The 26,216-nt window shown below is 48.9% G+C and overlaps 8 protein-coding genes across 8 annotated transcripts; 4 read left to right on the top strand and 4 right to left on the bottom strand.

The window, feature by feature from the left end:
- The first annotated feature begins 810 nt into the window (after window positions 1-810).
- Window positions 811-3,849, top strand: MYCFIDRAFT_213412 (uncharacterized protein). The gene is made up of 3 exons (XM_007923487.1): window positions 811-1,201; window positions 1,355-1,427; window positions 1,967-3,849. Exons 1-3 carry the CDS (start codon window positions 986-988, stop codon window positions 3,619-3,621), a joined length of 1,944 nt encoding a protein of 647 aa, XP_007921678.1. The 5' UTR covers window positions 811-985; the 3' UTR covers window positions 3,622-3,849.
- Window positions 3,850-4,301: 452 nt separating this feature from the next.
- MYCFIDRAFT_209898 (uncharacterized protein) lies at window positions 4,302-6,313 on the bottom strand. The gene is made up of 3 exons (XM_007923486.1): window positions 5,396-6,313; window positions 5,196-5,338; window positions 4,302-5,143 (listed from the first exon to the last, which is right to left on the bottom strand). The coding sequence occupies exons 1-3, from the start codon at window positions 5,759-5,761 to the stop codon at window positions 4,870-4,872; spliced, it is 783 nt and encodes a 260-aa protein (XP_007921677.1). The 5' UTR covers window positions 5,762-6,313; the 3' UTR covers window positions 4,302-4,869.
- A 10,579-nt stretch (window positions 6,314-16,892) lies between these two features.
- MYCFIDRAFT_181346 (uncharacterized protein) lies at window positions 16,893-17,495 on the bottom strand (the record flags this gene model as incomplete). The annotated part of the gene is made up of 2 exons (XM_007923485.1): window positions 17,327-17,495; window positions 16,893-17,277 (listed from the first exon to the last, which is right to left on the bottom strand). Coding segments are annotated over exons 1-2 (219 nt in total), but the record flags the coding sequence as incomplete, so codon positions are not given.
- Window positions 17,496-17,707: 212 nt separating this feature from the next.
- Window positions 17,708-19,381, bottom strand: MYCFIDRAFT_209897 (uncharacterized protein; the record flags this gene model as incomplete). The annotated part of the gene is made up of 8 exons (XM_007923484.1): window positions 19,142-19,381; window positions 19,039-19,071; window positions 18,634-18,762; window positions 18,548-18,553; window positions 18,274-18,434; window positions 17,972-18,060; window positions 17,824-17,920; window positions 17,708-17,763 (listed from the first exon to the last, which is right to left on the bottom strand). Coding segments are annotated over exons 1-8 (627 nt in total), but the record flags the coding sequence as incomplete, so codon positions are not given.
- A 158-nt stretch (window positions 19,382-19,539) lies between these two features.
- MYCFIDRAFT_170354 (uncharacterized protein) lies at window positions 19,540-19,834 on the top strand (the record flags this gene model as incomplete). Its single annotated transcript, XM_007923483.1, has 2 exons — window positions 19,540-19,700; window positions 19,735-19,834. 2 exons carry the CDS (start codon window positions 19,540-19,542, stop codon window positions 19,832-19,834), a joined length of 261 nt encoding a protein of 86 aa, XP_007921674.1.
- Window positions 19,835-20,069: 235 nt separating this feature from the next.
- MYCFIDRAFT_159942 (uncharacterized protein) lies at window positions 20,070-22,181 on the top strand. The gene has a single exon (XM_007923482.1). It carries the CDS (start codon window positions 20,132-20,134, stop codon window positions 22,034-22,036), a length of 1,905 nt encoding a protein of 634 aa, XP_007921673.1. The 5' UTR covers window positions 20,070-20,131; the 3' UTR covers window positions 22,037-22,181.
- Window positions 22,182-22,421: 240 nt separating this feature from the next.
- Window positions 22,422-23,279, top strand: MYCFIDRAFT_80145 (uncharacterized protein; the record flags this gene model as incomplete). The annotated part of the gene is made up of 1 exon (XM_007922362.1): window positions 22,422-23,279. The coding sequence occupies one exon, from the start codon at window positions 22,422-22,424 to the stop codon at window positions 23,277-23,279; it is 858 nt and encodes a 285-aa protein (XP_007920553.1).
- A 1,131-nt stretch (window positions 23,280-24,410) lies between these two features.
- On the bottom strand, window positions 24,411-26,106 carry MYCFIDRAFT_128260 (uncharacterized protein; the record flags this gene model as incomplete). The annotated part of the gene is made up of 4 exons (XM_007923481.1): window positions 24,411-24,461; window positions 24,527-24,632; window positions 24,687-24,862; window positions 24,919-26,106. 4 exons carry the CDS (start codon window positions 26,104-26,106, stop codon window positions 24,411-24,413), a joined length of 1,521 nt encoding a protein of 506 aa, XP_007921672.1.
- Window positions 26,107-26,216: the final 110 nt, after the last annotated feature.

Raw genomic sequence — 26,216 nt, 5'->3', positions numbered from 1 at the left:
AGGTCGCGTCTCGAAATCTTCGGATCCATTCACGACGCCACTGCTTACGACTTGCTACCGACCCGCGACAGGGGTGGCGATTGAGAATATCACATTTGATTCCGCTTCGCACGAAATGTTTTCGAAGCCTCGAAGCTCAACTAATGAACGCATTTTTGTGACGCGGCCACGACCTACTTAATTGGCAATCAATGATCACGGCCATCTGATAAGATCTGCACTTGTACAAGCCATTCCTGCTTCTGGTGATGCGCGATCAGCACGATTAGCACGAAGCGATGGCGGCCGTTCAGTACATGTACCTATACACGTGAAATGCGGAACAGGCTACTTCCTAGCCGTGTTACTCGCTGCATTCGGAATCTATGCTGTCGCCTACACTTTAGGACCTACGGCTATCATTGACGGCATTCGCACATCGATTTGGTATCAGGATACTTTCGGAGCTGCTTACGTGGTCAAGATCGCGGTCAATAATAACATGAATATCATCATTCGTATCATCACTGGTGTGATCCAAGATGATGACATTGATAGTTATGATCACGCTGTCATCGTGTATTTCATATAGACAGCAGGCGCAGTCATCATCTCAGGAGTCTTTCTAGGCTGGAGTTTCTTCACCGATGATTTGCGAAGGCTGCAATAGTCGAAAAAGAAGCGAACGCAGAATGGTGCGGTGGTCAATGCACAGAGAGAAGAGCATGAGACGGGATCCAAGGCAGCGATGAACGGGAAAGTCAGCATGAAATTCTTCACTGCCTTAGTCTTCTTAATATTGGGAGCCTATGCTGCATACTGGGGCGAAATAATGACCAGGCAGTCAAATCCATGCCAGCATTGATATATATACTCAGCTCGGTTTCGGCCGAATGCATGCAAGCATGGATGACACCAATCCTAGCTCACCTCTAGTCTATTCCTCGCCTCCCTTCATCCATACATCATAGTGCACAATATAATCCCAACCTCACAACCATCCACCATGTCCTCCTCCTCAACATCAAAGCCCTCAATCCCTTTAGAAAAACTCCTCTCCACAAAACGCGACCTCCTACCCAAAGGCATCCGCTACGTAACCGGAGGCTCAATCTTCAACCCCCAAACCCCATCAAAACTCCTCATCCTCAAACGCGCCGCGACCGACGTATTTCCCGGATACTGGGAAGTTCCAGGCGGAAGTATGGAAGCCGGAGAAACGGTACGAGAAGGACTTGCTCGAGAGGTTTTCGAGGAAACGGGGCTTGTGCTTGAGAGTGTGGTTTGTAGATTAGGAGATAATGAGTTTGAAGGGAGGGATTCTACAGGAAAAGTGACGAGATGGGTGCAGTTTCACTTTTTTGTGACTGTTCAGGTGCCGGTTGTGGTCAAGTTGGATCCGAAGGAGCATGAGGAGTGGGTGTGGGCTGGGGAGGAGGATGTGCGCGGTTTGTTGAGGTTGCCTGGGCAGGTGAAGGTTATGGAGGAGGCTTTTCGGGTTGTGAGGGAGAGGGGATTGGGGAGGGGTGGGAGGCTTTGATTGAGGTATTGTGTGAGGTGTAAGAGCAATACGGCGAGCCATATGCACGAATGTACCAGAACGATGTCATTGTCATTGTCCAGGATGCCTTTCACATGTCTCCGCTCCCCGCCGTCACCGCGGCATGTCTGCCCTGCATGTCAGTCTCGTGACGGTGTGCCTCATAGACGCAAACCTTCGCTATGCATCTGTACTGCAACAGCGTGCCAATGACCAAATGACCCCCTCAACCACTGTTTGTGCGCGCTCAGGCGACAACGTGAACGACGCCACTGCCTCCCATGACTGCCTGCCACCCGCAAACGTTTGATGGCAGCTTTTGGTAAGTAGCAACCGCCAGCCCGCCCGCCAGGTGTTGTTCGCAAATCAGTAGCTAGCTACTACTATGGCATGCAATGGGCTTGAGGAAGAAGCTCAAAAAGCTGACGACCTCTTCTTCGCCTTCAGATGTCCCACTTACGATCCCGATGAGCGAACGCCGGGCCGACGAGCGTGTCGCATACGATGGCGCCCGCGACAACTCCGTGCCCGAGCCCACCGTCGCTGCCTTCTCCCCTAACCAGCAGACGTCGAGGAAGAGGAACCAGGCATCGGTATTGATACATCAGAAAAGCCCTTTGTTGGCTGCTACTCCGCCGCAGGTCACACGAGTGTTGGCATATTCGCATCCCTTCATATTACCGTTGAGCCACTTGGCGGGACTGCTGTCATGGACAACAGGAGATGCGTGGGAGAGCTTTCTGCTCGTAGCAGGCTTCTGGTTCACGGTACTCTACGCTGATGATGTGTTACGATATGCGGGGCCGGTGGTGCTGATGGTGGTGCTGATGGCAGGCATGTACGGGAGGAGATATAGCCCGCTGTCCAGCACGACGTGGAGCGGCGAGAAGAAGAAGCGCAGTCGAGCAGACTCAGAGTCCGAGAGGAGGAAGAGTCTGGATGAGATTCTGGATACGCTAGAGATCTTCACGCACCGCTGCGATGTCCTGCTGGATCCCTTCTTGCGGCTGACCGAGTTCTTGAGCACGCAGACCACTGCCGTGTCTGCAAGCACCAGGCCGGCGCTGACCTCCATGTTCTTGCGATTGCTAGCTCTCACCCCTTTCTGGATCATCCTAACGCTACCTCCATGGCGCATCATCACACTTCAGCGTGCACTGCTGGTATTAGGCACGATCGGCATGACCTGGCATAGTCGACCTGCTCGGGCTTCACGATCAATTCTCTGGCGCAGTCGCATTGTACGCCAGTCATCATCCATCATCACAGGTCTTCGCTTTCCAGATCCTTCGTCAAGCAGTAAGACTGCTCCACCGCTGCCACCTCGGGCACCGGCAGCATTAGCGAAAGCACTCCAGAGAAAAGGTGAAAGACCGGGCGTGCGCTTCACCTTTGCTATCTACGAGAACCAGCGTAGATGGGTCTTGCTTGGATATACCTCCAACCTCCTGCCGAACGAGCGTCAAGCCTGGACTGACGAGCAGAACAACACCGTTCCCGACAAGGACAACTTTCCACTTCCAGAAACAGATTTCGAATCGACACGATGGCGATGGGTGCCAGAAAGCGAGTGGCGGGTCGATCCATCGTGGACAGATGATTCTGCAGGTACCAAAGGGCGTGGAGACCGCGAAGGCTGGACATATTACGACAACAAGTGGCACGGCGGCAGCAAAATCGACGACTGGGGCAAATGGACTCGGCGAAGGAGATGGATCCGGGATGCAGAGCTCGTCGAAGAAATATCCGAGCCGGAAAAGGAAAAGCAAAAGGAAAAAGAAAAAGAAAAAGAAAACTCTCCTTCCGCCAAAGAAGCCGACGCTCAATCCGTCACCTTCTCCGATATCCAAGATGGAGATAGCGTAAGCACTGCCGTCAAGAGGAAAAGCTGGTTCGGGCCCAAACGAAGAATGACGAACGAGAAAGTGCGACAAGTCGACAAAGCAGACATCGCAAGCGTGACTGGCAGCGCTGATACGGGAACCAGCAAAAGGAGTCGAGAGCGCGATAGTCCCGAAGATGATGTGCACACGCCATATCGCTACCGTGAAAGAGAATTCGATCGAAGTTGGGGTGATGGGCTCGCCGAGGGTTTGAGCTAGTAGTTACCTTGTGTTAGTGAAGCATGCCAGGCCTTTTTTTGCATGCATGCATGATTGAATGAGAAATGGAATTTGATGAGATCTGAAGACATAGCGTGGCGCTGGACTGGACTGGACTGGACTGGACTGGATAGGATTCATGAGGTGGCGAAGGAAGGATAAGGTCGAAGTTGCCGTTCTTCCGCTAGATTTTATATTTTTAATACGTTCTTTGAAAATTCGATCGTCAAGATTTTCTCGTCCCTCGTCATACATATGTCGATAAGTAAGTGTTTACCTACCTCATCATGCACGGGATAGCAACTCCGAGAAGAGAGACAGAGAAAGCAGCATACTGTTTGACTTTCAAGTTGTGAGATGTTCAAAATCTCTGCTCAGATACTCTGCTCGAAGGCACGAGGTTCCTTACCTTACACTCATTAATTATTCACATAGCAGATATGCATGCGGGAGATCTAGCGTGCGATTTGATACCACTCGTTCCGACTCCAGAACATTGCTGTCGACACAATGGATCTGATGCCAGATGGCTGAGGGTCGTGAAGTGCGATGATGGTGATGACCTCTTCAAGCCTGGGTGGCAAGAAGGCTACACGCATCAAGCAAGGCGAAGGCTAGGGCTAGGACTATGGCTAGGCACGAGCACACGACTGACGACGAGAAAGATGATGGATCGAACATCAATTAAGCACGAGAATGGCATTGGTGCACTACCTGTAAGCCATATCTCAGATACTCTTTCTGCTTCCGCGTATTATCAGCAATCCAGCATGCATGCTCGCTGCCGATGCCGTCGCAGTGCATCGCATCTAGCTTTTGACCAATTTCCGCCTTGCTGTGTCGTCAATCTTGGTAAGACTCTCTTATAGAGCCTCTGTTCGCGCAAATGCTGGCTGTTCCTTTTTTGCCAGCGCTCGCGCCCCAAAGTCTAATGGTTGATGAAACTCAAGTCGCAACCCATCACTTCAGGAGTAGTGAAAGCCCATTAAAAAGCTCCAGTGTGGGGGTTGCATGAGTGAACGCCGTAAAACACCTCGCCATGCAAGAAAAGCAAAATCGTAAATAATGTCATCTGGTTGAGTCTCTTCGATCCCACAGTGAGTGGTGGCTGGCGACGGCCAGTGTGGTAGAGTGATCGTGAGTGTCGGTCGAGATTTGGTCGAGGTTGGCATCGAACCTCTGAATGATGTAGTGTTGTTACAAGAGACCGTAATACTGGTACAGGATGCCTTTGGTTGTTGAAGTTTTTTAGGTCTTGCGGAAGTCGGAGAGCACAGGGTAGATGAGCTCAAAGGCCTGGTAGATCTCCTCACGGACCTTGGCACCGGTGAGGACTATCTTACCAGAGACGAAGATCAGAAGTACGATCTTCGGCTTCATCATACGATAGATGAGACCGGGGAAAAGCTCCGGCTCGTACGATGAGAACATATGATGTCTGCTCGCAAGACCCTCGAGACGGATTGGGAACTTGATGTCGCAAGAGCCGACGATATTCTGAATCTTGAAGTCCGTGAATTTACTGTACCAAAGTTAGCGAGGATCGACATCAGCAAGACAGCAGCGAAGCTTACGCATTGAAGCCCAGCTTTTGGATGATGCGGGCGTACTTGCGCGAGGCAAGCTTGCTGTCGTCCTCGGACTTCGCGCCTGTCACGACCATCTTGCCCGAGGCGAAGATGAGTGCAGTGGTCTTGGGTTCACGAATACGCATGATCCATGGAACAGTTAGCACGTGAAGGAGGAAGAAGTTGCGTTTTCAAGCAGTACTCACCACGGCCGCAAATCGCTTCGGGTTGTACTCGGCGTTACGGGCGTGGAGCGCAATGGTCTTCAGGTCGAGTCGGCAGTCCAAGTTCACCGTCGCTACTATGTTCTGAAGAGTTGGAACGATGCCACTAACACCTGTGTTCGCCTGGCCTGGAGTCGCAGCCGGAGTGGCGGGCGTCACCCCATTGCCTTGTGCGGCATTGCCTCCTTGCTGTTGTCCGTTCGAGCCGTTCTTGCTGGGCTGGCCAGCATCTGACGAAGGCGGTGTCAAGTGACCAGCAGCGCCAGGGAACGAGAGCGAGCCAGGTGCGGCAAACTGCTTCGCCTCTGCCGCCGTGTTCGGGTGGGTCATGTACGCTGCGGTCTCCATGACTGCGATAGTGGATGCGCTTTCTTTCTGGACGTTCAGATGAAGCGCGCGACTGTCGCGACGGTAGATGTCAGCGCACGCGAGTGTGGTGCGAGCGTGGGTGGTTGATGATGAGGGTAGGGTGGTTTTGCAGCCGTGTGGAAGAGCGGCGCCTCGGACCCAGAGCAGACTAGTCAAAGTGTCTGAGCTGATGCGCTGTCGGTGGTGAGGGCGGGGCGGTGAGGGTCGCAAGTGTGGGCGAGGGTGGTGCCGACCAGCAGATCCTGCCTCGCAGTGGTGGTGATGGTTGTTGTCGAGGGGAGCTCCTGTGGCAGGCGTTAAGGTGAGAAGTAGTCGGTGCACGTGCTTGCGCGTTGCAGTCACGGGCGCAAAAGGGAAGTATTGTCTCGGAGAATGAGTGACTCGACAATAGCAGTAACTGAAGAAATCAGTCTCGCGACCGTTGCTTTCTCTTGATGGATATCTGATAGTTGCTACGGACTGGAAGCGCGAGAATGGGACCTGGCTGGCGGACTGGCGGGCTGCAAAAGCGGGATTCGGAGCAGGTCTTGGCAGAGGTCGCGAAAATCTTTGGAAGGTGGGCGTGCAAGTCTTTAAGTACAGCAAGCGCGGGCCCGGCCGCTCCTTCCTCAGGAGAGCAGCAGCGCCCAATCCGGATTTAGCGCGAAGCTACTTCCTTGACTTTTCACTACTCTTCTCGTCCGCGAGGCAGGGGGCGAATGCAATGACATATGCACGCCATCACTTTTGCGACCATCGCTTGCTGCCGGCCGGTATGCGAGTCGCGACGAGTGCGCTCACAGTTCCTGTTGCTGCGTCGACGACATCACGATAATGGTGAGCGCGAATATCACCCTCGTCGCCCGGAAGCTTATCTCCGCAACCGGTGTGAGCGCGTCAAAGTTTGCGAGCTTCGAATGACTCACCACCGTCTGCGACGCGCCGCCACTGCACAAAACACCAGCATCAGCATCTGCATCTGCAACAAGCCTGGCGCTGCAAACCGCGAGAAATCGACCGCCAACCAGCAAGTGCGTGGTAACAAAGAGACGGTCAAACAATAACAAATGCCGTCGCGTTTGCGTGTGCTCGCTGCATCAAGCCACGTACGGCGTAAGGCGGCAATCTCTGCCTGCAGACGGACGGCCTTGCTGTGACACCATTCATGCCAGCCATGTACCACAACTGACGACTGGTCAGAAAATTTTTCTCGCCTCCTTTCTTTCCTGCATCCGCGCTCATCTTTCTGCATCTTCTCTGCTGCCCACGCGACCATCAACTTCTGCTGCAATCCGACCGTCGGTGCGTCCGTCCGCCCGCTATCATATGCGTGCAGCGCTAGTATCTCCTGTCGAGCTGATTGGATGCTTCATGCCACCGGACAAGAGGCCGCGTCTCATCGCCCCAAAAATCAGCCTGACGAGAGCTTCGATGCTGCGGCCAATCACAATCTGAGAACATCATCTACACTGCAAGAGCTTCTTCAACCCGTTTCAAAGGCCGCCCGTACCCGCCATGGCAAAGTGGCCACAATTGTGACAGCCACCACCACAACGTCGAACATGCTCGAAGCTTATCTGCATCGGCGAGCTTGGCCCGCACAACCTGGCCGCACTTCAAAGTTCACACTTTGCTTGGATGATTAGGAGAAGCACGAACTATCACGAATTGTCCAACACACATGCTTGTAGATTTGAAGCTCTCTCGCCGCCGCATGAGCCTCTGATGAACAGTGCTTGTCTTGAAAATAGCCAAAGTTATTGATGATGAGTAGAGGGCAAAAGTTACCTGAATAGGTGTGGAAGTCTACTGCAGCGAGCGGCTTCTTCTATGCGAAACCTACGAGTAAGCACTGTTGAACGCAATACCAGAGCCGAGCACCATTGAGTCCCATATGCGTAGTCACCTGCTCGACAACAAGCTCTTGCTAGCTGGCTGCTCAGCGGGTTCAGCAGCTCATGCTGGATTTCCAAAATCGGACTGTCACCTCGTGTGGTGCTGCAAGTCTGTGCGCTGTCACATGAAAATGACTGATCTATCAGCACCACCGCTCAGAATAAATCTGCCGGCTGGACTTCTTCTTTACAACCCCATGCAGGAAAATGTTGTAGAACGAGTTCGACTTCCAGATCATTGATAGACTATCGGCCCCTGCTGTGCATACTGCCTGCAGCTGAAGACAACGCAGCATCTCCACCGCTACCTCCTTCTTAGGCTCTTCTTGTAGACTTCTTTCCACCTTCCACCTTCCACCTTCCACCTTCCACCTTCCACCTTCCACCTTCCACCTTCCACCTTCCACCTTCCACCTTCCACCTTCCACCTTCCACCTTCCACCTTCCACCTTCCACCTTCCACCTTCCACCTTCCACCTTCCACCTTCCACCTTCCGCAGTATAATTCCATCTTCTTCTTAGCGTCAATCGGTTCTCGGAAAGAAGTCTTTATCGAAAAAGCAAGGAGTTCCAAGGTTTGATGTGGGTCGATCGCGTGGTTGTCCGAGATAGAATACAGTAGGAAAGAGCCCACCTGCCACATACAGAAACTCCTTGCGCTCAATCAGGAAGGGGCTGAAATCAGCAGCCAACATTCATGTTACATTCTACACGTCTCTCCAAAGCTTTCTCTTCGGAACTATTAGATATAGCGACGATGTTATGAAGTTGTAATAGATTATTATTATATAGAGGAGGAAGGCTAATTATAAAGGTAGGCCGTCGCCCTATTAGTTAGCTAACCCCTAGACCGTTACTTCCTTATTCCGTAATAGTCTACCCTAAACAAAAGAAAAGGCACGCCCTCGTGCCGTTGCTAGAAACTTCCTCTACCTAGATACTTATTATCTAGTAGGCCGTCTACTACTTAGGTATAATATCTGTTCGTATTTCTACTCGTTTAAAGGCATACTAATACCTTAGCCTTCCTCTCTGCAAACTCCGCTCGCTTCTTATTAGCCTTAGCCTCTATTACCGCCTCCTCGCGTTCTAACTAGGCCTAGACTTGCGCTCGTCGCGTTTCTCTCTTAGCTGCTATCTATTAGTTAGTATATTATTCTATAAACGGGTCGGTTAGGTCGGTCTATACTCCCGTATTATAGTAGAGTACCTATCCTTAGTTGCTTTCGAATTCGGCGCTAAGGTCGTCTATCGCCTAGGTAGCCTTAGTCGTTATTACTAATAAACCTTCCTCTCTAGACTTCTAGCCTTCCTCTCTAGACTTCTATTTAGGTAGGCTTAGGTTGTTATTATCCCTATTATTAGCCGTCTCCTTAGCCGCACGGCGGTTGTCCCTATCTTCGAATACCTCGAAGTAGGCTAATAACGCTCTAGAGTCTATAGGGTCTATAGAGTCTTCGTCGTTAGTAACTATTTCTCTTACCTAGTACTATCGCCTAATAAACGTAACTTGCTAGGCCTCGGGGTCGTAACGTACTATAAACTATCGCTAGATAAGTTCCTATAATAGCTAGTTATCCTAGGACTATAGTTTCTTTGTTAAATTCTTAACCTTCTTAGGTACTCGCTCGATGCCGTCGTCGTCTATATTTCTCTATATAACTAGGTCTATACGAAGCGTCTCCTTTAGTACTAGATAGAGTATATTAACCTCGATATCTCGTATTATGTCTCTCTGCTCTCTAAGTATCTTATTATACTTCTTTTTTTTCGTTAGCGATAACTTAGCTAGCTCCGCCTTCGAAGTTCGATCCTTAGTAGGCTAAGCTGTTAGGGTTCTAGCTAGGGCTCTCTTCTTGTCCGACGACGTCGCCTAAGCTAGTAGTAGTATAACCTTTAGCGTAGTAGAGGTCGCCTTCTTAGTCTTCTTAGTTAGCCGAGGAGTTATATCGCCTTCGTCTTTGTCGCTAAGTCGGGCTTTGCTTTTATTCTTCTTTCTCTTCTTAGTACTAGACTTAGATAGCGTTACTTCGTTAGCGTTAAATAGCGCAAACAATAGATAGGCATTAATTAGCGTAAACGATAGAGTTAGCGCCTTAGTAACTAGCGTCTTATTTGCTATATTGCCTATTAGTATTAAAGATACAGCCTACGCCTTATCCTCGTTATTAGAGACAAGTTCTATTACTAATCCTACCTCGCTTTAGAATCGATCGATTCTCTATTCTACTATTATATTACTCTCTTATAGTTACGGTCTCTAAAAAGGGAAGAAGATATTAGGCTCGTCGGAGTCGGGCTCGTTAAGAAGGTTATAGGCGTCGCTCTCGCGAGCTAGGCGATAGTCGTTAAGGTCGATATCTAAGAGGTTATTAAGAGCGCCGTTACCTATAGAACTATCCTTACTATTACCCTCGCTAGCGTTACCTAGCAAATTAGTAGCGGTAGTGTCGTTAGTAGCGGCTGTCTCGCCGTTAGCCTCGGTAGTATACGCGAGAAGATCGTTAGGTAGCGTCGTATTATTAGTATTAGCCTTACTAGCGTCGGCGGTCTACGCGAGGAGGTCGTTAGGCAAAGCCGTATTATATACGTTAGGCATCTCGCGTAGTAGCGTCTCCTACTTTATATCGTATTCTATTGCTTTACGCTAGTAGAAACAGTATCGAATGTCGTAAGCAAGCTCTCGTATTAGCGATAGTAATATATTATATTCGCGGAAAGTTGTTATTATAGTAAAGTTGCTATAGCGAAGTTGTTTTAAAATAAAGTAAACTTAGTATATACGCAAGCTTAGTGTACGCGCTCCTACCTATTATAGAAGTAAAGCGGACTACGTAGAAGCTACGCGATTAGAGGAAATATATATATAATAAGTCTGTTCTATAATATTCCGTTGCCTTCCTAGTAGTAGCGACGATCGTAGGCCTTTACTATCGTTAGTAGAATGCCTTCTGTTCGTACCTACTTATTAGCTCTAGCTTCTATGTTCTTCTATCTAACTAGATATTCTATAACCTCCTTCCTATACCGACCGACTCGTCGGACTCGTCGGTCTCTTAGCGCTTCTATTTCCGGTAGGGCGTCTCCCTATTCGATATATATCCTTAAGGGTTGCTTCGTTACTCGCTTATATAGATCCTTAGTATTAGGGTATAGCTCGAGTTCTGTAATCGAGACTACTAGGTATATCTTCTACGTCTTTAGTAGGTTAATCTAGTAGGCTAGTCCGGTACTTATAACCTTCGTTACCTTATATAGCCCGATCCTTAGAGGTATAAGCTTTCAGTTACTAACCCTAGGGATAGCGTAATTTTTAAGCCGTAAATAGACTATATCGCCTACTATAGGTTTCTAGGCTATGTACTAAGAGTCGTAGCGTTACTTTATAGCGGCCTATATATAGGCGATATTGTTCTCTACCTTAGCTCGGTAGACGTCCCGTTCCTTTACTAAATCCGTCGCGCTAGTCGTTACTATTTAGGCTAGTTCCCTAGGGTTGAAACCTATTAATACCTAGTTCGGTAATATGCTAGTCGAGGCGTTAATAGAGTTGTTAAGAACTAATTATATATGCGGTATCGCGTATTCTAATTCTAAATCCCTATTAGGATATTAGGTAAGGAAGTACTATAGGGCAATCTCGACGGTCTAGTTCGTTCTCTTAGACTAGCTATTAGCCTATAGGTAATAGGCAGTCGTTATTAGAAGCTTAACGTTTATCCGCTTAAAGATAGCCTTTTATATCTCGGACGTGAATTTCGGGTCTCTATCGGAGATAATTACGGTTAGTAGGCCCTAATTGTATCGGAACAATTCGTCGAGCAGGCGGTTAGCCTAAGCCTCCGCTAAGTACGCGTCGTTACTAGTAACTAGGAGTACCTGCTTTATATACTTATCTATTGCTATAAGTACGGCGTTAGTTTCCTAAGCGGAAAGGGATACTATAAAGTTAATCGTAATCGTATAGAAGGGTACTAGCGGGGATAGTATAGGGTTTAAGGACCTATACGGCTTATATCGCTTAGTCTACAACTCTAAGCAGTCCTAATAGTAACTTAGATACTTTTTCAGTCTCTTAGCTAGTTTCCGGATATAGTACTAGTTATTTACTTAGGTATAGGTACGATAAAAACCGATATAGTACTAGTTATCGTATACGCTACTAAAAATGTTACCCTCTAATACCTTTAGGATACACAATCGTCGGTCGCCTAAATAGGGCTTATCGAGCTATACTAGGCCTTCGTTATCGACTAAGAAGCTAGTAGAGCCTAGTTCCGCGTTCTATACTATTGCTTTAATGTTGCTCTAGTATTTATCTTCCTTATATACTTCGATAAGCTATTACTTAAATGCGTCGTCTATTTCTAGCATTATTACTCTATATACTAGTTCCTCGAACACGTCGCCCTTCGGAAGATAGTTATTTATCGTTTCTAGGCGCGATAAGGCGTCCGGTACGATATATTCTCGCCCTAGCTTATAGACTACCTTTAGTAGGAAAAGGGAAAAATATTGCGACGATCTCGTTAGTCGGTTATTAAGCTTATTAACTAATAAGGAAGTTAAGGTAGTCTAGCTTACGATTCCTAGCGTTGCTATATAATCCGTAAGTATAGTTACTACCGACTTATATACCTCGACTATCTATTATACGCATTTAATCGTCTATACTAGGCAGGCGACCTCTAATTTAGTTAGCTAGTACCGTCGCTCTGTACTAGAAAGAGTTTTTAATAAAAACAAAATCGGTTGCGTCTTTATCCTACTAGGGTTTTTAGTAATAGCGTCGCCCTCGACGTAGGCTACTATTACGCCGAAGCCTCGTTTCTTAGATACGTCGATATAGATATATAGCGGCCAGTTTCTTGCGAAATAATAGAGCATCGTTAGCTTAGTAAAGGCCTCTTATAGGGCTTAAAACGCAGCTAGTCGTTCCTCCGTTTCCTCGATTAGTATCGTTATTATATAATATTAACGTACCTAGCCGGCCGCGGGCGCTCTCTTAAGCCTCTCCGTCTTTATCTTCTAAAGCGGTTCCGCTAGTTAAGCGTAGTACTTAATGTACGTCCTTAGCTATCTAGTTAGTCTAAGATAGTGCTCTAGGTTCTTTAGCGTTCGTAGGAACTTAAGCTTAGCAATAGCCGCTAGTTTGTCGGCCGGCGTTACGGTACCTAAGGCGTCGACTTGTTACCCTAGTAGCTAGATCGATAGGTACCCGATAAAAGCCTTTTTAGATGCTATAGTTAGCTAGTGTCGGTTTAAGGCATCGAATACCTAATTAAGATAGCGTAGGTATTCCTCTAGTATCTTGCTATAAATTACGATATTATTAATAAAAGCCTTAGCGAACCCGTTAAGTCCTTCTGTTCGTAGGATTCTATCGATCTATCGCTATACGTAGGGCGGCGCGTTCTTATAGCCTATTATAGCGACGTTATATATTTCCTAGCCTCTATAGGAGACTATAGATAGCTTATATCGGTCTTCCGCTTTTACTAACTATTAATAGAAGAAGGACTTTATATCGATCGTAGAGATATATTTAGCGCCTTAGATAGCAGCTAAAACGTCGCTCTATAGCGGTATCGGGTAGGCGTCCGTTATCGTAATATAGTTAAGTCTACGGATGTCGATAACCGCTCTACCTTTACGGCCGTTCTTTAATTCCTTCTAGACTACGAACGTAGGGAACCTAAAAGGTATTAGTTCCTTCGTCTAGGATATCCGTCCTTAGTCGTATAGCTTGTCGTAAACGCCGTCGATAATCTCTCGTTCCTTTAGGCCTATAGGATACACCTTATACGCTAATTTAGCGCTAGCAGCCTTCTAGTCGCTAACTAAAGGGATAGTTATTTAGTCCTCTTCTAGAACTTTCGCAAAACGGCCGTTATCGATAAATAGCTACTTATGTTTTTCTAGCAAGGCGTTATATTTAGCCTTCGTTTCGTCGTCGCTATATAGTATAGCGCCTATTAGGCCTAGCTTTTCCTTCGCTCCCGGTTACGCTAGCGGTAGCGACTCGTCGTCTTCCTCTCGCTCGGTAGTTACTATAAAGTATAGTAATACTCGGGCTCGTCCCTTCTAAGTAATATTTATCGATACTACGGTACTATTTAGGAAATGTATCTATCTATCGGTAAAAGATAGTACTAACTTTTCCTTCTCTATTAGGCGCGTTCCTAATAGCACTCTAGCTAGTAGCTTATCGATTAAATATACTCTTATTAATATCGTAACCTTGTTATTAAAAACTATATTAATAGGCATCTTGTTAGATAGGCTTGTAATCTTATTGCCTACTCCTCGGATCCGCCGGGGACGCGTTGCCTTTAGTAGAACTCTATTAGGGTATCGCTACTATACTAGTATTCGATCTATAAGGGTAATTAGATTACCGCTATCTAGGCATATCTCTGTTTCTACATTATTTATTTGAGCTAAAACTGTCGCGTATCTAGCAGTTATACCCGTTAGCTTATCGGATCTAGTAGCTGCTAGGATTTTTGTCCCTATCCTTTGCGGTATTCTGTCCGTAAATACGAATAGAGCCGGTTAGACGTCTTAAACTCCTAATAGTATATAGTATAGGTATACTTAGGTTCTAGACTTAGGTATCCTATATCGAAGATATCTACCGCATTAGCGTCCGTATTAGCATTATCGTCGCCTCTTTTATTAAATAAGTACTTATTAGAGTCGACGTAGTTAGTATTCTATTCCTTGCTCTCTAATTGTTCTAGCTCGTCGTCTACCTAGTAAGAGTCTTATTTCTTGCGCTAAGCGAAGGGCTTTATAGGCTACGGCTTAGCCTTATCGAAGGTCTTCTTAGCGCCTTTTAACTACGACTTGTCGCTTACTAATTCGTAACAGTCTTAAGGCTTCCGATAGCGTTAGTCGCTTCGACCTTAGTTATAGCGAGGCGGCGGCTATAAGGAACGTACGGTATTAGTCTAAGGCTTCCTAGAGCCTTCCTATCGATCTGTCTATTAACGGCTTAGTCGGAAATCCTAGTCTTAATTACGCTATAGTTACTTACCCGCTAAGCGGGTAGGGAATAGTCTTAATAAAGAACCGGTAATAGTAGTTATATTGCGGCGGTTTAGTCGTCGTACTAGTTTAACCTACGCTAGTTGCTCCTCCTTAAGCCTCTATCTAAATAATATAATCGTATCCTCTTCTCTTAGTAGCTAAATACTACGTCGCAGCTCTACGTCGATACTATTCTATATATACGTTAGCTACTAGCTCTTATTAACTAGGCCGGCGTTACGTATATAGCGTATTACCTCGCTAAGATAGGTATCTATACTACGTCGGTTACTTGCGTCTAATAACGTATATTTAAGCCGCGTTAGCTCGTTTAGCGACTTAGATAGTAGCGTCTAGAAATTCTCTCGTAGCGTCGTAAACTAATAGTCTAGACCTAGTGCGTAGCGAAGGCCCTATTTCGCTAGGTTGTTAAGCGTATTAGTATACTAAATTAAGGCCGTTCCTCGTAGTAGTATAGGGATTCTAGACTTAACTCGATTGTTGCTATAATACGCTATAATATCCTTAAGTCGTTTAATAAAGATGTTAATATCTCGGAAGAAGGTATCGGATCCTACGATACTCGGGTCGTCGTCTCCCTTCGATAGGTCTAGCTAGAAGAAACTAATTTCCTAGTTTCGTATTCGGTCTAGGTTGCCTGCCTCGTTAAAGATAGGCGTACTATTTCTATTTCCGTTGCCTATACTAGCTCCCGGCGCCTAGCTTGCTAATACTTGTGCTACTACCGCCTAAATAGCGGCTATTATTTCTATAGAAATAGCCTCTCCTTATTCCGCTATAGTAGGAGGCTAGACGCTCGTTGCCTATATAGTTACTATTATAGGTCGAGCCGTCGACGCAGTCGAAGGTCGTATACTTATAGTAGAGGTCGCTATTATTATTATTATATTAGGCGATTGCCGTAGAAGCGACCTAGAAGTAGTTGCCCTTAGCTTAGAAGGTAACTTCCCTTTCGTAGGTAAGTGCCTTCCGGACCTACTTATAGTAGTAGTCGCAGATAGAGAATTTAGCTTATATCTTCTTTTATAGAACTATAGAAAAGAGTTCTATATAGGCTGTCGGTATACTAGTAAGTCGAGCTACTTAGGGGGATAGGTCTCTATCGCCTAAAAGTCCTATAGAAAGCGTCCTAGATAAGACCTAACCTCTGCGTTAGTAATCCGGTTAGTTCGCGTATATATAGCGAAAGCGCGGTCGTTGTCTATAAGGTTTATATAGACATACGTTACCCCGTATATACGGTCGTAATAAAGTAGTAAAAGGAAGTAGTTAGGCTCTTAGTCGGATTAGCCCCGATCTAGTAGTTGCCTCGTCCTAGTAGTATCTCGAATAACTCCTAGTAGTACGAGGGCTTAGTGCGAGCGAAGCTACTAATTGTTATAAAGTTATAATAGATTATTATTATATAGAGGAGGAAGGCTAATTACAAAGATAGGCCGTCGCCCTATTAGTTAGCTAACCCCTAGACCGTTACTTCCTTATTCCGTAACAGACGACCTAAGCATAAAGAGTAGTTATTATTAAAAATCCGGATTGCCTCTAGCGCCTACCTATACGATATATGTGCTTAAAAGCTATTATAAGAAGCCTAACGTCATTTTGGATCTAGTTATAACCTGAACATGCGTTAACACTACGATAAAAGAAAGAAAAAGAAAAAATAATAAATTAATACAGTTCAGTCAAATACATACACAGCATAGACATCGATTGTCCACTTTATACCGATTACAGATCCACTCTACAGAGTGATGCCTGCAACAGTGAGTACGTTGCAAGCTCGATAAAACGATCACGATCAACCATAAAACGCATAATCTCCACTACGGCCGCGTTGCTCAAAAACAGCAAATGCCGTTCCGCAAATTTCAGTACTCGAGATAATACCTATGTTTGAGCTACCATTGTGTGCCCTATAGAGGCTTTGCGTGCTAGTCTATCCTTGCTCAATACCGTTCGAATGGTGAAGAACATGTTTTGAATTATGTCGCACATATTCTCAGATCTATAACTGTTCCATCTATTTCACTCCTGTAGTCGCGAGGAAGACTGATGGCAGGTTCGCGAAAGGGTGACGCCTTGGCAACAACCACGTTGATGCGGGTCGATACTTGGAGGAACGTGAAAGATTCATTTCTTCCAGGCTGACTAGAACGTGGAGTTTGGTTCTGAGAATTTCGTTTCACCAATCTGTTGATACCGTACACGACCCACACATTGCGCCGGCCGCTCGATGCAAACCCTCTGCCTTCCTGTATAATTACAATGGAAAGTGCCAAGGCACCAGCATCAACAGCCAACGCGCGCGTATGGGTAAACGCTGCATCATGTCAAACGCAAATGATGAGTACTGAAAACTGTATACCCTCCACTTTTCCATGCTCCGCAATCCCAATCCCATGAAGCCCGTCCAGTATGAAATCCGTGAGTGGTGTTCGCAGTCTGATGAATGTGTCTTACCTCCCCAGCTTCATGCTTGCTGGCGTTAGGTAGCGCTTCGAAACAATGGGTATGTGTATGTACTGGCGTGGTGAAACAAATCAGGACGCTTGCATCGATCCGGTTCTGGTTCACGTTTAGTATTCATCACCCCATAGGATATGATATTGTTCACCAGTAAGGTCGCTCAGCCCCACCGTATCCTCCTCGATCGTAGCCTCGGCCGTCGCGGCGAGGGCTTGGTGGGCGACCTCCGTATGGCTCACGGGAGTGACCATTTGTATATGGTTCCGCTTCATACCCGCCCCTACGCGGTGGTGGAGGGCCATAGCGGTCATCTGGGTATGCGCCTCGGGGAGGTGGGTAGTCGTCGACCGGTGGGCGACCGCCGCGTGGAGGACCGTATCGGTCTTCGCGTGGGTCATCGTAGTAGCCGCGTGGTGGAGGTGTGCGTCGACGGTAGTCATCGCGGCGTGGACTATACCCGCGTGGAGGTCCGCGACGATCGTAGTAGTAATCGTCGCCTGGTGGAGGGCCGTAGCCACCGCGACCTCCTCGGAAGCCTGGAGAGCGTGATCGGAATCGCTCGCGTGGGCGGGGAATGTCGGTTTGAGGCTGGTAGAAATGAAAATGAGTCCGTGGCATCCAGCCATATATATCAGGTAGACCACTTACGTCCGAAATGCAGCGGACCGTTGAACCCTTGAATTCTGAGTTGTCGAGCTTCTCGACAGCAGATGCTAGGTCGGCGGCAGTCTCGTACTCGACGAAGCTGGAATGCGTCAGCGGAGTGCAGTGTCGGTGCAACAATGGGAGAGCTTACCCTTTGCCGGTACCGCTGGGGTCGCGCTCGCGGTTGACCTCGCTGTAGACGACATCCAGTCCGGACTGACGTGCGAAATCCTTCAGGTCCTGTGCGCGATGTGTAAGTCCAATGCCAATGGTTCCGAAAGCAGTGCCGAGCAGTGCAAGCCGAGCCGGAATCCTGCGACATCACGTGGGAGGATCCGACATCAGACGACATGTAAGTCAGGTGTCCTAAGCATCAGGCGTAAAGACAAATGCCAAGCAGATGGACGCGAAAGTGGATCAGATCCAGAAAGAAAGCGAAAGGGTGTTGCTAACCTGCCAGCTGGTCTCGAATGGGAGGCCGGTGATGGTCATCCTGTGGATGGTACGACGAGGTCGAGGAGCCATGCGCGGTTGGTGCTCGAATCCCTCTCGCGGGCGGGTGGAGCCTCTTGCGAATTGAACGACGAGGCGCTCGCCCATAAACTCAGATCCATCTAACCAGCGATAGATGTCAGTAGTCGAAAGCATAACACAAGGGAGAGGGGAGGGAGGGAGCGGTGCCCGAGGGCCAGCTTGAGCGGCGACGAGGGCAGAAAGGTTGACATACGGAAGGCTACAGGCCGTGTTAGCAGATCCAACATTTTGTTTCAGAGGGCAGCGCTGTGAGATGGCGCATATAATTGTGGAGCTTACCTGGCACGACATCACGCGCATCCATAGCATCTTTGTATTCGATAAAGCCGAAGCCATTCATGAGCTTGATCTCCGTGATCTCGCCGGTGCCATGGGTGTTGAAATGGTTCTCAACATCGGCCTTGGTAGCTGTAGCACGATCCGGTCAGCGTTGCCAGGTCAGGAGTCGGTCTGCTTCAAGCGACAGGACACATCAGAGGGCCATTGGTGCGCCAGCCAGCTCCGGCTCCAGGTCCACACCACCGATACAGAAAGATGTGCAAGCAAGGAACATAGCGGCAAGTGTGGCCAGTCCTCCATCCATCCTTCTGATGTATGTATGTATGCGCCAGGCCATATGCATGTCCAACCAGACAAGGCCATCCTGCGTTTATCCATCCAGCAGCCACGGGAAAGAGTACGAACCATTGCGAGGGAGGTTTCCCAGATAGAGGCGCGCTGTGGAGGCCATTGAGTCAGCATGTGTCCGGAATGGAAAGCGCGACAGATGTGGAGGTGAATGTCATACTGTTGCTCACGGAAGCAGGCGGGCCAGAGGCGCCGTCACGATCTCCTGCCTGGCTCATGGTGTTGGCAGCTGCGCGATGCGTGCGGTTGCGCTGCGTGCGACGACAAGCTCGGAGGTGTGTGGCGGGTCAATTGGTCGTCTTCCAGGCCAAGCGCCAGCCCTGCAGGAATCCTGGGTGGTATGGAAAGGAGTGAGGCGCGAGAATGATGAGGCTCGCCGACGGACCTCGATGATGTCGCGGTGCAATGCGATGCGCAGGTGGAAATGCACTGATGTTGCGAGCGAGTTGTGCGGGAAGTCAGAGTGAGGCGGTTGCCGCCAGTCGCGCCAAGACAGCGCTAGCCAATGAACGCTCCCGAAAAGCCGATTAGATAGGCGCTAGAGTCGTGCAGGGCAAAATGCGCTGGCAAGACGCGACTTGTGCCGATGTCCAGCAACGGAAAGTGGAAGTGAATGATCGAGAGAGGTCTTTATATGGCAACAACAACATCAATTTAAGATTGTTGACAGCGTCCCGCCAACAAGGCGCTGGGTCTTCACGGGACAACAAGCTTATCTCGTGCCCAACCGTCGCATGCTTGATGTCACCTTAGGATCTGGTTGGTAATTCGACTCGATTGTGCCATACCATACGAACAGCCATTGCCGCATCATCTTCCTGGCGCGACTCCATGCTCTCCGCCTCACGATTAACGATCTGCCTATGCGCAATTTCTGAGACATGCGTCACCGCCCAGATGGCCAGCCTCCTCCCATGAATTTCTCGCTTTTCGATATCCACGTAGCCTGCATCGCACAAGTCGTAGCCTGCGTCCATGAGATCACCTTCCCTCCCTCGGTCCTAGAAACCGCCGTGCCAAACCCGAGGCGGAGGGCCAGCAGCGGCTCTGGGGCTTGAGTGGTAAGGAGCAGCAAGATCCTCATGTGAATCTCTTTGTCTCCTGCACTGTTTCGCCCTGCCATTTCGAGTGGCCATCACATCTGCCAGCAATGGCTGCACCAAGGATCTTCTGCGCCGCAGCTCGACAGCGTTTAATACAGCCTCCTGCAGCAGTACCAAGAATAGCGCCATGTTCTACGACGATCACCAGCATCGCTGCACGGAGATGTGTTTCGAAAGGTTACCGGCCTGCGATCGTCACGGCCGGACAACGAAGAACAATTACAAATACCGCCCGACGACGATTCGCTTCGGTAGATGACGACTATTCAAACCCGCTCAACGCAGAAAGAGAATCGGATCAGGTCGATATATGCATTGTTGGTGGAGGTCCAGCTGGCCTGAGTGCTGCCATTCGCCTCAAGCAGTTGGCCAACGATGCCGGGAATGAGGACTTCCGCGTCCTCCTTCTGGAGAAGGCCGGAGACATTGGAGACCACATCGTATCTGGGAACGTGATTGAGCCTTCTGCCCTCAATGACCTCTTACCAGATTGGAAGTCGGAGGATAACCCGAACCGCTTTGAGAATTTCACACCTGCCACCAAGGATAAATTGAGATTTCTGACCCAAAAAGGGAGCTTCTGGATGCCTCCGCCTCCCCAGATGAACAACCATGGCAACTACATAATAAGTCTAAACGAGCTTACCAAATGGCTGGGAGAGAGAGCAGAAGAGATCGGTGTTGAGATATTCCCCGGATTCGCGGCCTCAGAGATACTGTACACCAAGGAAGGAGCCGTTCGGGGAGTGGCGACCAACGATCTTGGAATTGGACGGGATGGCAAACCAAAGGACTCTTTTGAGCGAGGAATGGAGTTCCATGCGCGATGTACACTGTTGGCCGAAGGTTGCCATGGAAGCTTAACAAAGAAGGTGATCAAGAAGTACGACCTGCGGAAGGACAGCGCACCACAGACCTACGGACTTGGCATCAAGGAGGTATGGGAAATTGACCCAGACAAGTTTGACAAAGGCCTCGTTGCACACTCCATGGGCTATCCATTACCTTCAGATACATATGGTGGCGGCTGGATGTACCACTTTGGCGAAAACATGGTCTCCATTGGACTCGTGGTTGGCTTGGATTACCCGAATCCGTGGTTGGCGCCTTATGGCGAATTCCAAAAGATGAAGCAGCATCCATCCTACAGACATTACCTTGAGGGCGGGAAATGCATCTCGTACGCAGCACGAACACTCAACGAAGGTGGCTTCCAGAGCATACCAAAGTGCGCATTTCCAGGCGGAGCTCTCATCGGAGATACAGCTGGTTTTCTAAACGTTCCCAAGATCAAAGGTACACACACTGCGATGCGATCTGGTATGCTCGCTGCCGAAGCAGCATACTCCGCGCTGGCAGAAAGCAAGGATTCTGAGGGTGCCGTGTTCCTGTTCGACTACGAGGACAAGCTTCGCAAGAGCTCCATCTGGAAGGAATTGAAGCAGGTACGGAACATGCGACCCAGTTTCCATACACCCCTCGGGGTCTACGGCGGCATCATGTACTCTGGTCTCGAGGCATACATCCTTCGCGGCAAAGCTCCTTGGACATTGAAACATGGCAAGCCGGACCACGCAGCAACCAAGACAGCAGATGAGTGCAAGAAGATCGAGTATCCTAAGCCTGATGGCAAGATTTCGTTTGACATCCTGACCTCTGTGTCACGGACGGGGACCAATCACGAAGAAGATCAACCTTGTCATCTACAGGTGGCAGACTGGGACAAGCATGCACAGATGGAGTATCCCAAATACAAGGGCGTGGAGAACAGGTTCTGCCCCGCTGGTGTGTACGAGTACGTTGAAGACGAAACGAAGGATCTCGGAGTGCGCTTCCAGATCAACGCCCAGAACTGTGTCCACTGCAAGACATGCGACATCAAGGTTCCAGATCAGGACATCAACTGGCAAACACCGCAAGGTGGAGAGGGTCCGAAGTATGTCATGACATGATCGAGGTTCGCCAAGTGCAGGACGTGAGCGCTGGGATGTGTTCATATGGTGCTGCGTATGTACATAGCAAATTAGAAAACGCAGCAATCATATCGGCACGATCAGTAGCCTCAGGTATTCTGCAGATTCCATTCAAAGATGCACCAACCTCCCACATGATTTCATGGCATTTCATTTGAGAATTGCCTTGCTCGAATATTTAGATAAGCGGCAAGCTCGACTGAAGGCAGCAGCAGCGGCGCAAGCGTGAGTGGCGGAGCTCCGAGCTTCAGCTGCGAACCTCAGCTCCTGCATCAACCTTCTAACTGCGCGGCCGTGGCACCGAAGTCGAGCGTCTCGACTTACGGTCTGCACAGAGTTACGGCTCGCATTCACAACGTCAAAGATGGCTCGAAAACGCGCACACAAGAGACTTCACAAGGGCTACATGCTGAGCGATCTCAACATTGACACGCCAAAGCCAGAGACGGCACCAAAAGAGCCTGAGTCACCTGTCACTCCACCATCTGAACAGAAACCCTTCCGCTTGCTCGATCTGCCAGACGAGCTGGTATTGAAAATCCTCGAATTCGCCGTCGTCCACAGTACCCGGGCAAGCCCAATCCACGTCAACTCCTCCATCACACAAGACGAAGACATCTCCGCCGAAGAACTTCGCCACCGCGCACTTTCCGGCCGACCATACAAAAAGCGTACCTGGGCCTTGGTCCAACCAGCAATCACTCGAACCTGCCGTTTCTTACGAACAGAAGGAACGAAAACTTTCTATCAAAGCAATCACTTCTTCTCCGACAGTTCGACCGACGGCATCGAAGGACTGATGAAATGGCTGAAATGTCTCTCGGATCAACAGATTTCGACGATTCGACGAATGTACGTGCAATGGGTACAGGATTACGATCATTTCAATTTGATCACCGATCTGCCGCTCCACGATCTGAGATGGAAGCATTTCTCATACGAGGTTGAGTGGCTGCTTGATCATGATGCGATGGAGTCTTTGCCTTTTCATGTTTATTTCAAGATTCGAGACGGGATACCGGTGATGTCTCAAAACTTCCCGGCTTGCAGGTGGTCGTATTCTAGGATGTCGAGGACGTTGGAGACGCCGTGCTATGAGTTTGGGTTTGAACCGGAAGGTGCGATTCGGAGGGATGGAGATCAGTGGTTGCTTGCGAAGGTCGTGGCGGAGATGGTGAGAGACGATGAGGAGATGTGTTGGGTGGGAGTAAGGAAAGAGTGAGGGACAAGCAAAGTAGCACGTTCTGCAGTTGACGTTCCAAGACGTCGTACGAAGCGTGGTCATGATCTCACTGGAATCGCCTGGACCGTATCAACCAATACCTCGATCAATGTTGATCACGGTCTTCAAAGGGGGTTCAAAGCAAGAAAACGACTAGGAGCCTTTACTACCGCTACAGCCACAAAGGGCATGCTCGAAGGAGCAGCATATGGTGGAAGACGGCTGCGAGAAGCCAAGAAGCAAGCCTTGAAAGAGAGGCTGCCTCTATCCAGCTTGACTTGCTACACGAGGACCACATGGACTTTCGACAGCAAAGCAAAAGTAGCAGCATGCAATCTTGGAGCCAGCAGAGGTCTGGCTCGAGAGATGAACGTGTGGTCAAGGTTTAGGTAATCAGCAGAATAGGCCAGACAAATTAAAGCCTTGCAAACTCCCAACCACCGCCATCCAAATGTACATTGTAGCGGGGAAACTTGCGAGGGAGACATAGATTGTCGGACCAGGAGGACATCGACACAAGTATGCATAGAAGGACAGCACCTCTTCAAGAGATATAGAGGTAGCAATGCAGTCCTTTCTTCTCATATCAGTCTTCCAGCTTACAACCTGTACTTGCTGTTTCAAGCCTGCGGACTCCTCGGAGTGTATAGAACGATGGACATCTTCAATTGTTCCCTATACCCACGACCTACTCAGTCACGATCACAACATCTCCAGAGCAAAGATCTGAGAGTTGCCCTCATCCCAACAGTGTTGATATCCAGAATAAGTGTATCATGGATGAGAAAGTCCTCACAGAATCGGCCGTTTTTCTTAGGTTTGCTTAGCTGCACTATTCCGTGGGGACGAGAATGTTCGTCGAATTAAGGGGATGTAAAACTTATACATATCAGGTCGGCTAATTCCAACCCTGAAAAGGGAAGGACCGATTGAGGGTCATTGTGAGACAAGGGGAGGAGGATTCGATTCAGATTCTTGAACCAATTAACTCCGGCATGCGTGAGATCTCGAGTGTGCAGCAGTAAAACCTTCTGATGAAAGCGTAAGGTGATACTTCACGGGCCAGGCAGGGAATGTCAAACATTGGAACAAATGCAGGTCAAAATAGTATCGATGACTGCAGATTTTACCTTACCGTACAGGCGTCAACTTAATCTTCAACGGTTGCAGCTGCCACAAAATCTATGCGCATACACGTTAGCATCAGGCGAAGAAGCGCGAAACATTGGCAGTTGCGCAAAACTTACGTAGAACCGAGCATCGTCCACCCAAGTGGCGTGATCTCCATCCAACTCCATGTCAAAGTGCCACAAAAGCTTCGCGGTCACGAGTCTTGCTTCAGCAAGTGCGAGGCTACATACCTGCGGTCAGCATGAAAGAAGAAGAGGAAGCTTTGCGGCCACTTACAGCTTTCCGATACAATTCCGAGGACCCATTGAGAAAGGCTTCAAGATCTCATCCACATGGCGATTTGATGCCTTTTGCACATCCGAATGCAGCCAACGCTCGGGCCGGAACTCTTTTGCGTTATCAAATAACTCTTCCGATCGGCCCATATACCACTGTCCCATCGAGACGTAGGTCTGGTAGTTCGTCAGTTTTGCTTTCTTTCAACCGTCGATGCTAGTTAGAAGCTTACGTTTCCGGGTATCATTTCTCCGTCAATGACATGTCCACCTTTCGGCGTGACTCGGGGAGTGATGTAGCTTGCTACAGGTTGAATGCGTAAAGCCTCGTCAATCGTCGCTTGCAGATATGGTAATTGCTGGACAGCTTTGAGTGTAATGTCGTCAGCCGATGCGAAGGTCGATCGAATCTCGTCTTTCAGCTTTTGCATAGCGCGTGGCGTCTTGCAGAGATGATAGAAAGTGGCGCTCAGGCAGGTACTCGTGGTTTCTGCTCCACCGCCAACGATTAAGATCGAATTTGCCAGAATCTCGGGATCGGTCAACTTGTCGCCGCTCTTCATCTCGCGCAGCATCAACCCAACAATGTCAGGCCGCTTCAAGTCGAAGTGGCTTTCGCTTCCTGCACCTCCATCTCTTTCCTTTGCAAGTCGTTTCTCCACGGCGGTTTTCGCAGTACCAAGGAAATTGTCGCGAGCATCAATAACCTTTTGCGGTACAATACGTCCAAGCATCTTCATTGATATGCCGAACCTTCTAAATTGATTCACGGCCGCGGTATGCTTGAGCGAGTCCAACAGGAACGCCGGCCAAGGGTGCATACGTCGCTGTTTCAGGCACTCAAACTCCTGATCGAGAGCGAGCTGTCCAATAACATCGTTGAGTGCCCACAGAAACCATTCAACCATGTTCTGCGACCCTTCTCTGCTAGCGTCTTTCAGCTCTTCGCACAACTGGTTGCAATAATGCTGGAGCACAGGCTCAACCTCATTGACCCCAGAATTCAGGAAAGCAGGCCCTGCAAGCCTCCTCAGTCTCATGTGCTCAGCATCGTTTGCTGTGATCATGCTCTCGGGCACCTCCGACGACGAGTCAGTGGCGAAATGGTACCGGGTCTTCACAAGTTGCGGTCGGGAGTTGTAAATTGCTGGCCATGCCTCCGGCGTCGAAAAGGAGAGCTCGTCTGGTGCTATTCTGACTGTCCTCCCATACTTCTCGTGGATCGCTGTAATGTGCTTGTACAGATCGCCTGTCGCATGGTGGTAGGAGGCAAAGAGTCTGGTGGCTCGCCAATGCAGAGGGCCTGGATACTTCGCGAGCGGATGGAAAGGAGAAATGTTGTACAAGATCTTGAGCAGACACACGCCAAGAATCTCAGGAGCTGTCAGCGATGCGTGTTCGAAGAGGCTGTTTTCGGGCATGCTTACTGCAACAATCGCGGTGAGTCCAGCTCTTGCGGTCGAAGAGGTAAAATCGTGAATGGTCAACGCCATTTTGCAACTTGTGTATAAGACAAGTCCAGATCAGGACC

This window comes from Pseudocercospora fijiensis, assembly GCF_000340215.1.
Source record: "Pseudocercospora fijiensis CIRAD86 unplaced genomic scaffold MYCFIscaffold_1, whole genome shotgun sequence".
In the NCBI taxonomy this organism is placed as follows: domain Eukaryota; kingdom Fungi; phylum Ascomycota; class Dothideomycetes; order Mycosphaerellales; family Mycosphaerellaceae; genus Pseudocercospora; species Pseudocercospora fijiensis.
Note: the sequence above shows the minus strand (reverse complement) of the source record. Positions and strands in the feature narration are given on the sequence as shown.

What these genes read in the sequence shown, in the direction of transcription:
- MYCFIDRAFT_213412 (XM_007923487.1), top strand. Translation starts at nt 986, where the DNA reads ATGTCCTCCTCCTCAACATCAAAGCCCTCAATCCCTTTAGAAAAACTC. An exon ending in GTATGGAAGCCGGAGAAACG is followed by an intron (nt 1,202 to 1,354) that starts GTACGAGAAGGA and finishes GTGACTGTTCAG; the next exon opens with GTGCCGGTTGTGGTCAAGTT. An exon ending in TGGGGAGGAGGATGTGCGCG is followed by an intron (nt 1,428 to 1,966) that starts GTTTGTTGAGGT and finishes CTTCGCCTTCAG; the next exon opens with ATGTCCCACTTACGATCCCG.
- MYCFIDRAFT_209898 (XM_007923486.1), bottom strand. Translation starts at nt 5,761, where the DNA reads ATGGAGACCGCAGCGTACATGACCCACCCGAACACGGCGGCAGAGGCG. An exon ending in CGAAGCGATTTGCGGCCGTG is followed by an intron (nt 5,339 to 5,395) that starts GTGAGTACTGCT and finishes ACTGTTCCATGG; the next exon opens with ATCATGCGTATTCGTGAACC. An exon ending in CAAAAGCTGGGCTTCAATGC is followed by an intron (nt 5,144 to 5,195) that starts GTAAGCTTCGCT and finishes ACTTTGGTACAG; the next exon opens with TAAATTCACGGACTTCAAGA.
- MYCFIDRAFT_159942 (XM_007923482.1), top strand. Translation starts at nt 20,132, where the DNA reads ATGGCTGCACCAAGGATCTTCTGCGCCGCAGCTCGACAGCGTTTAATA.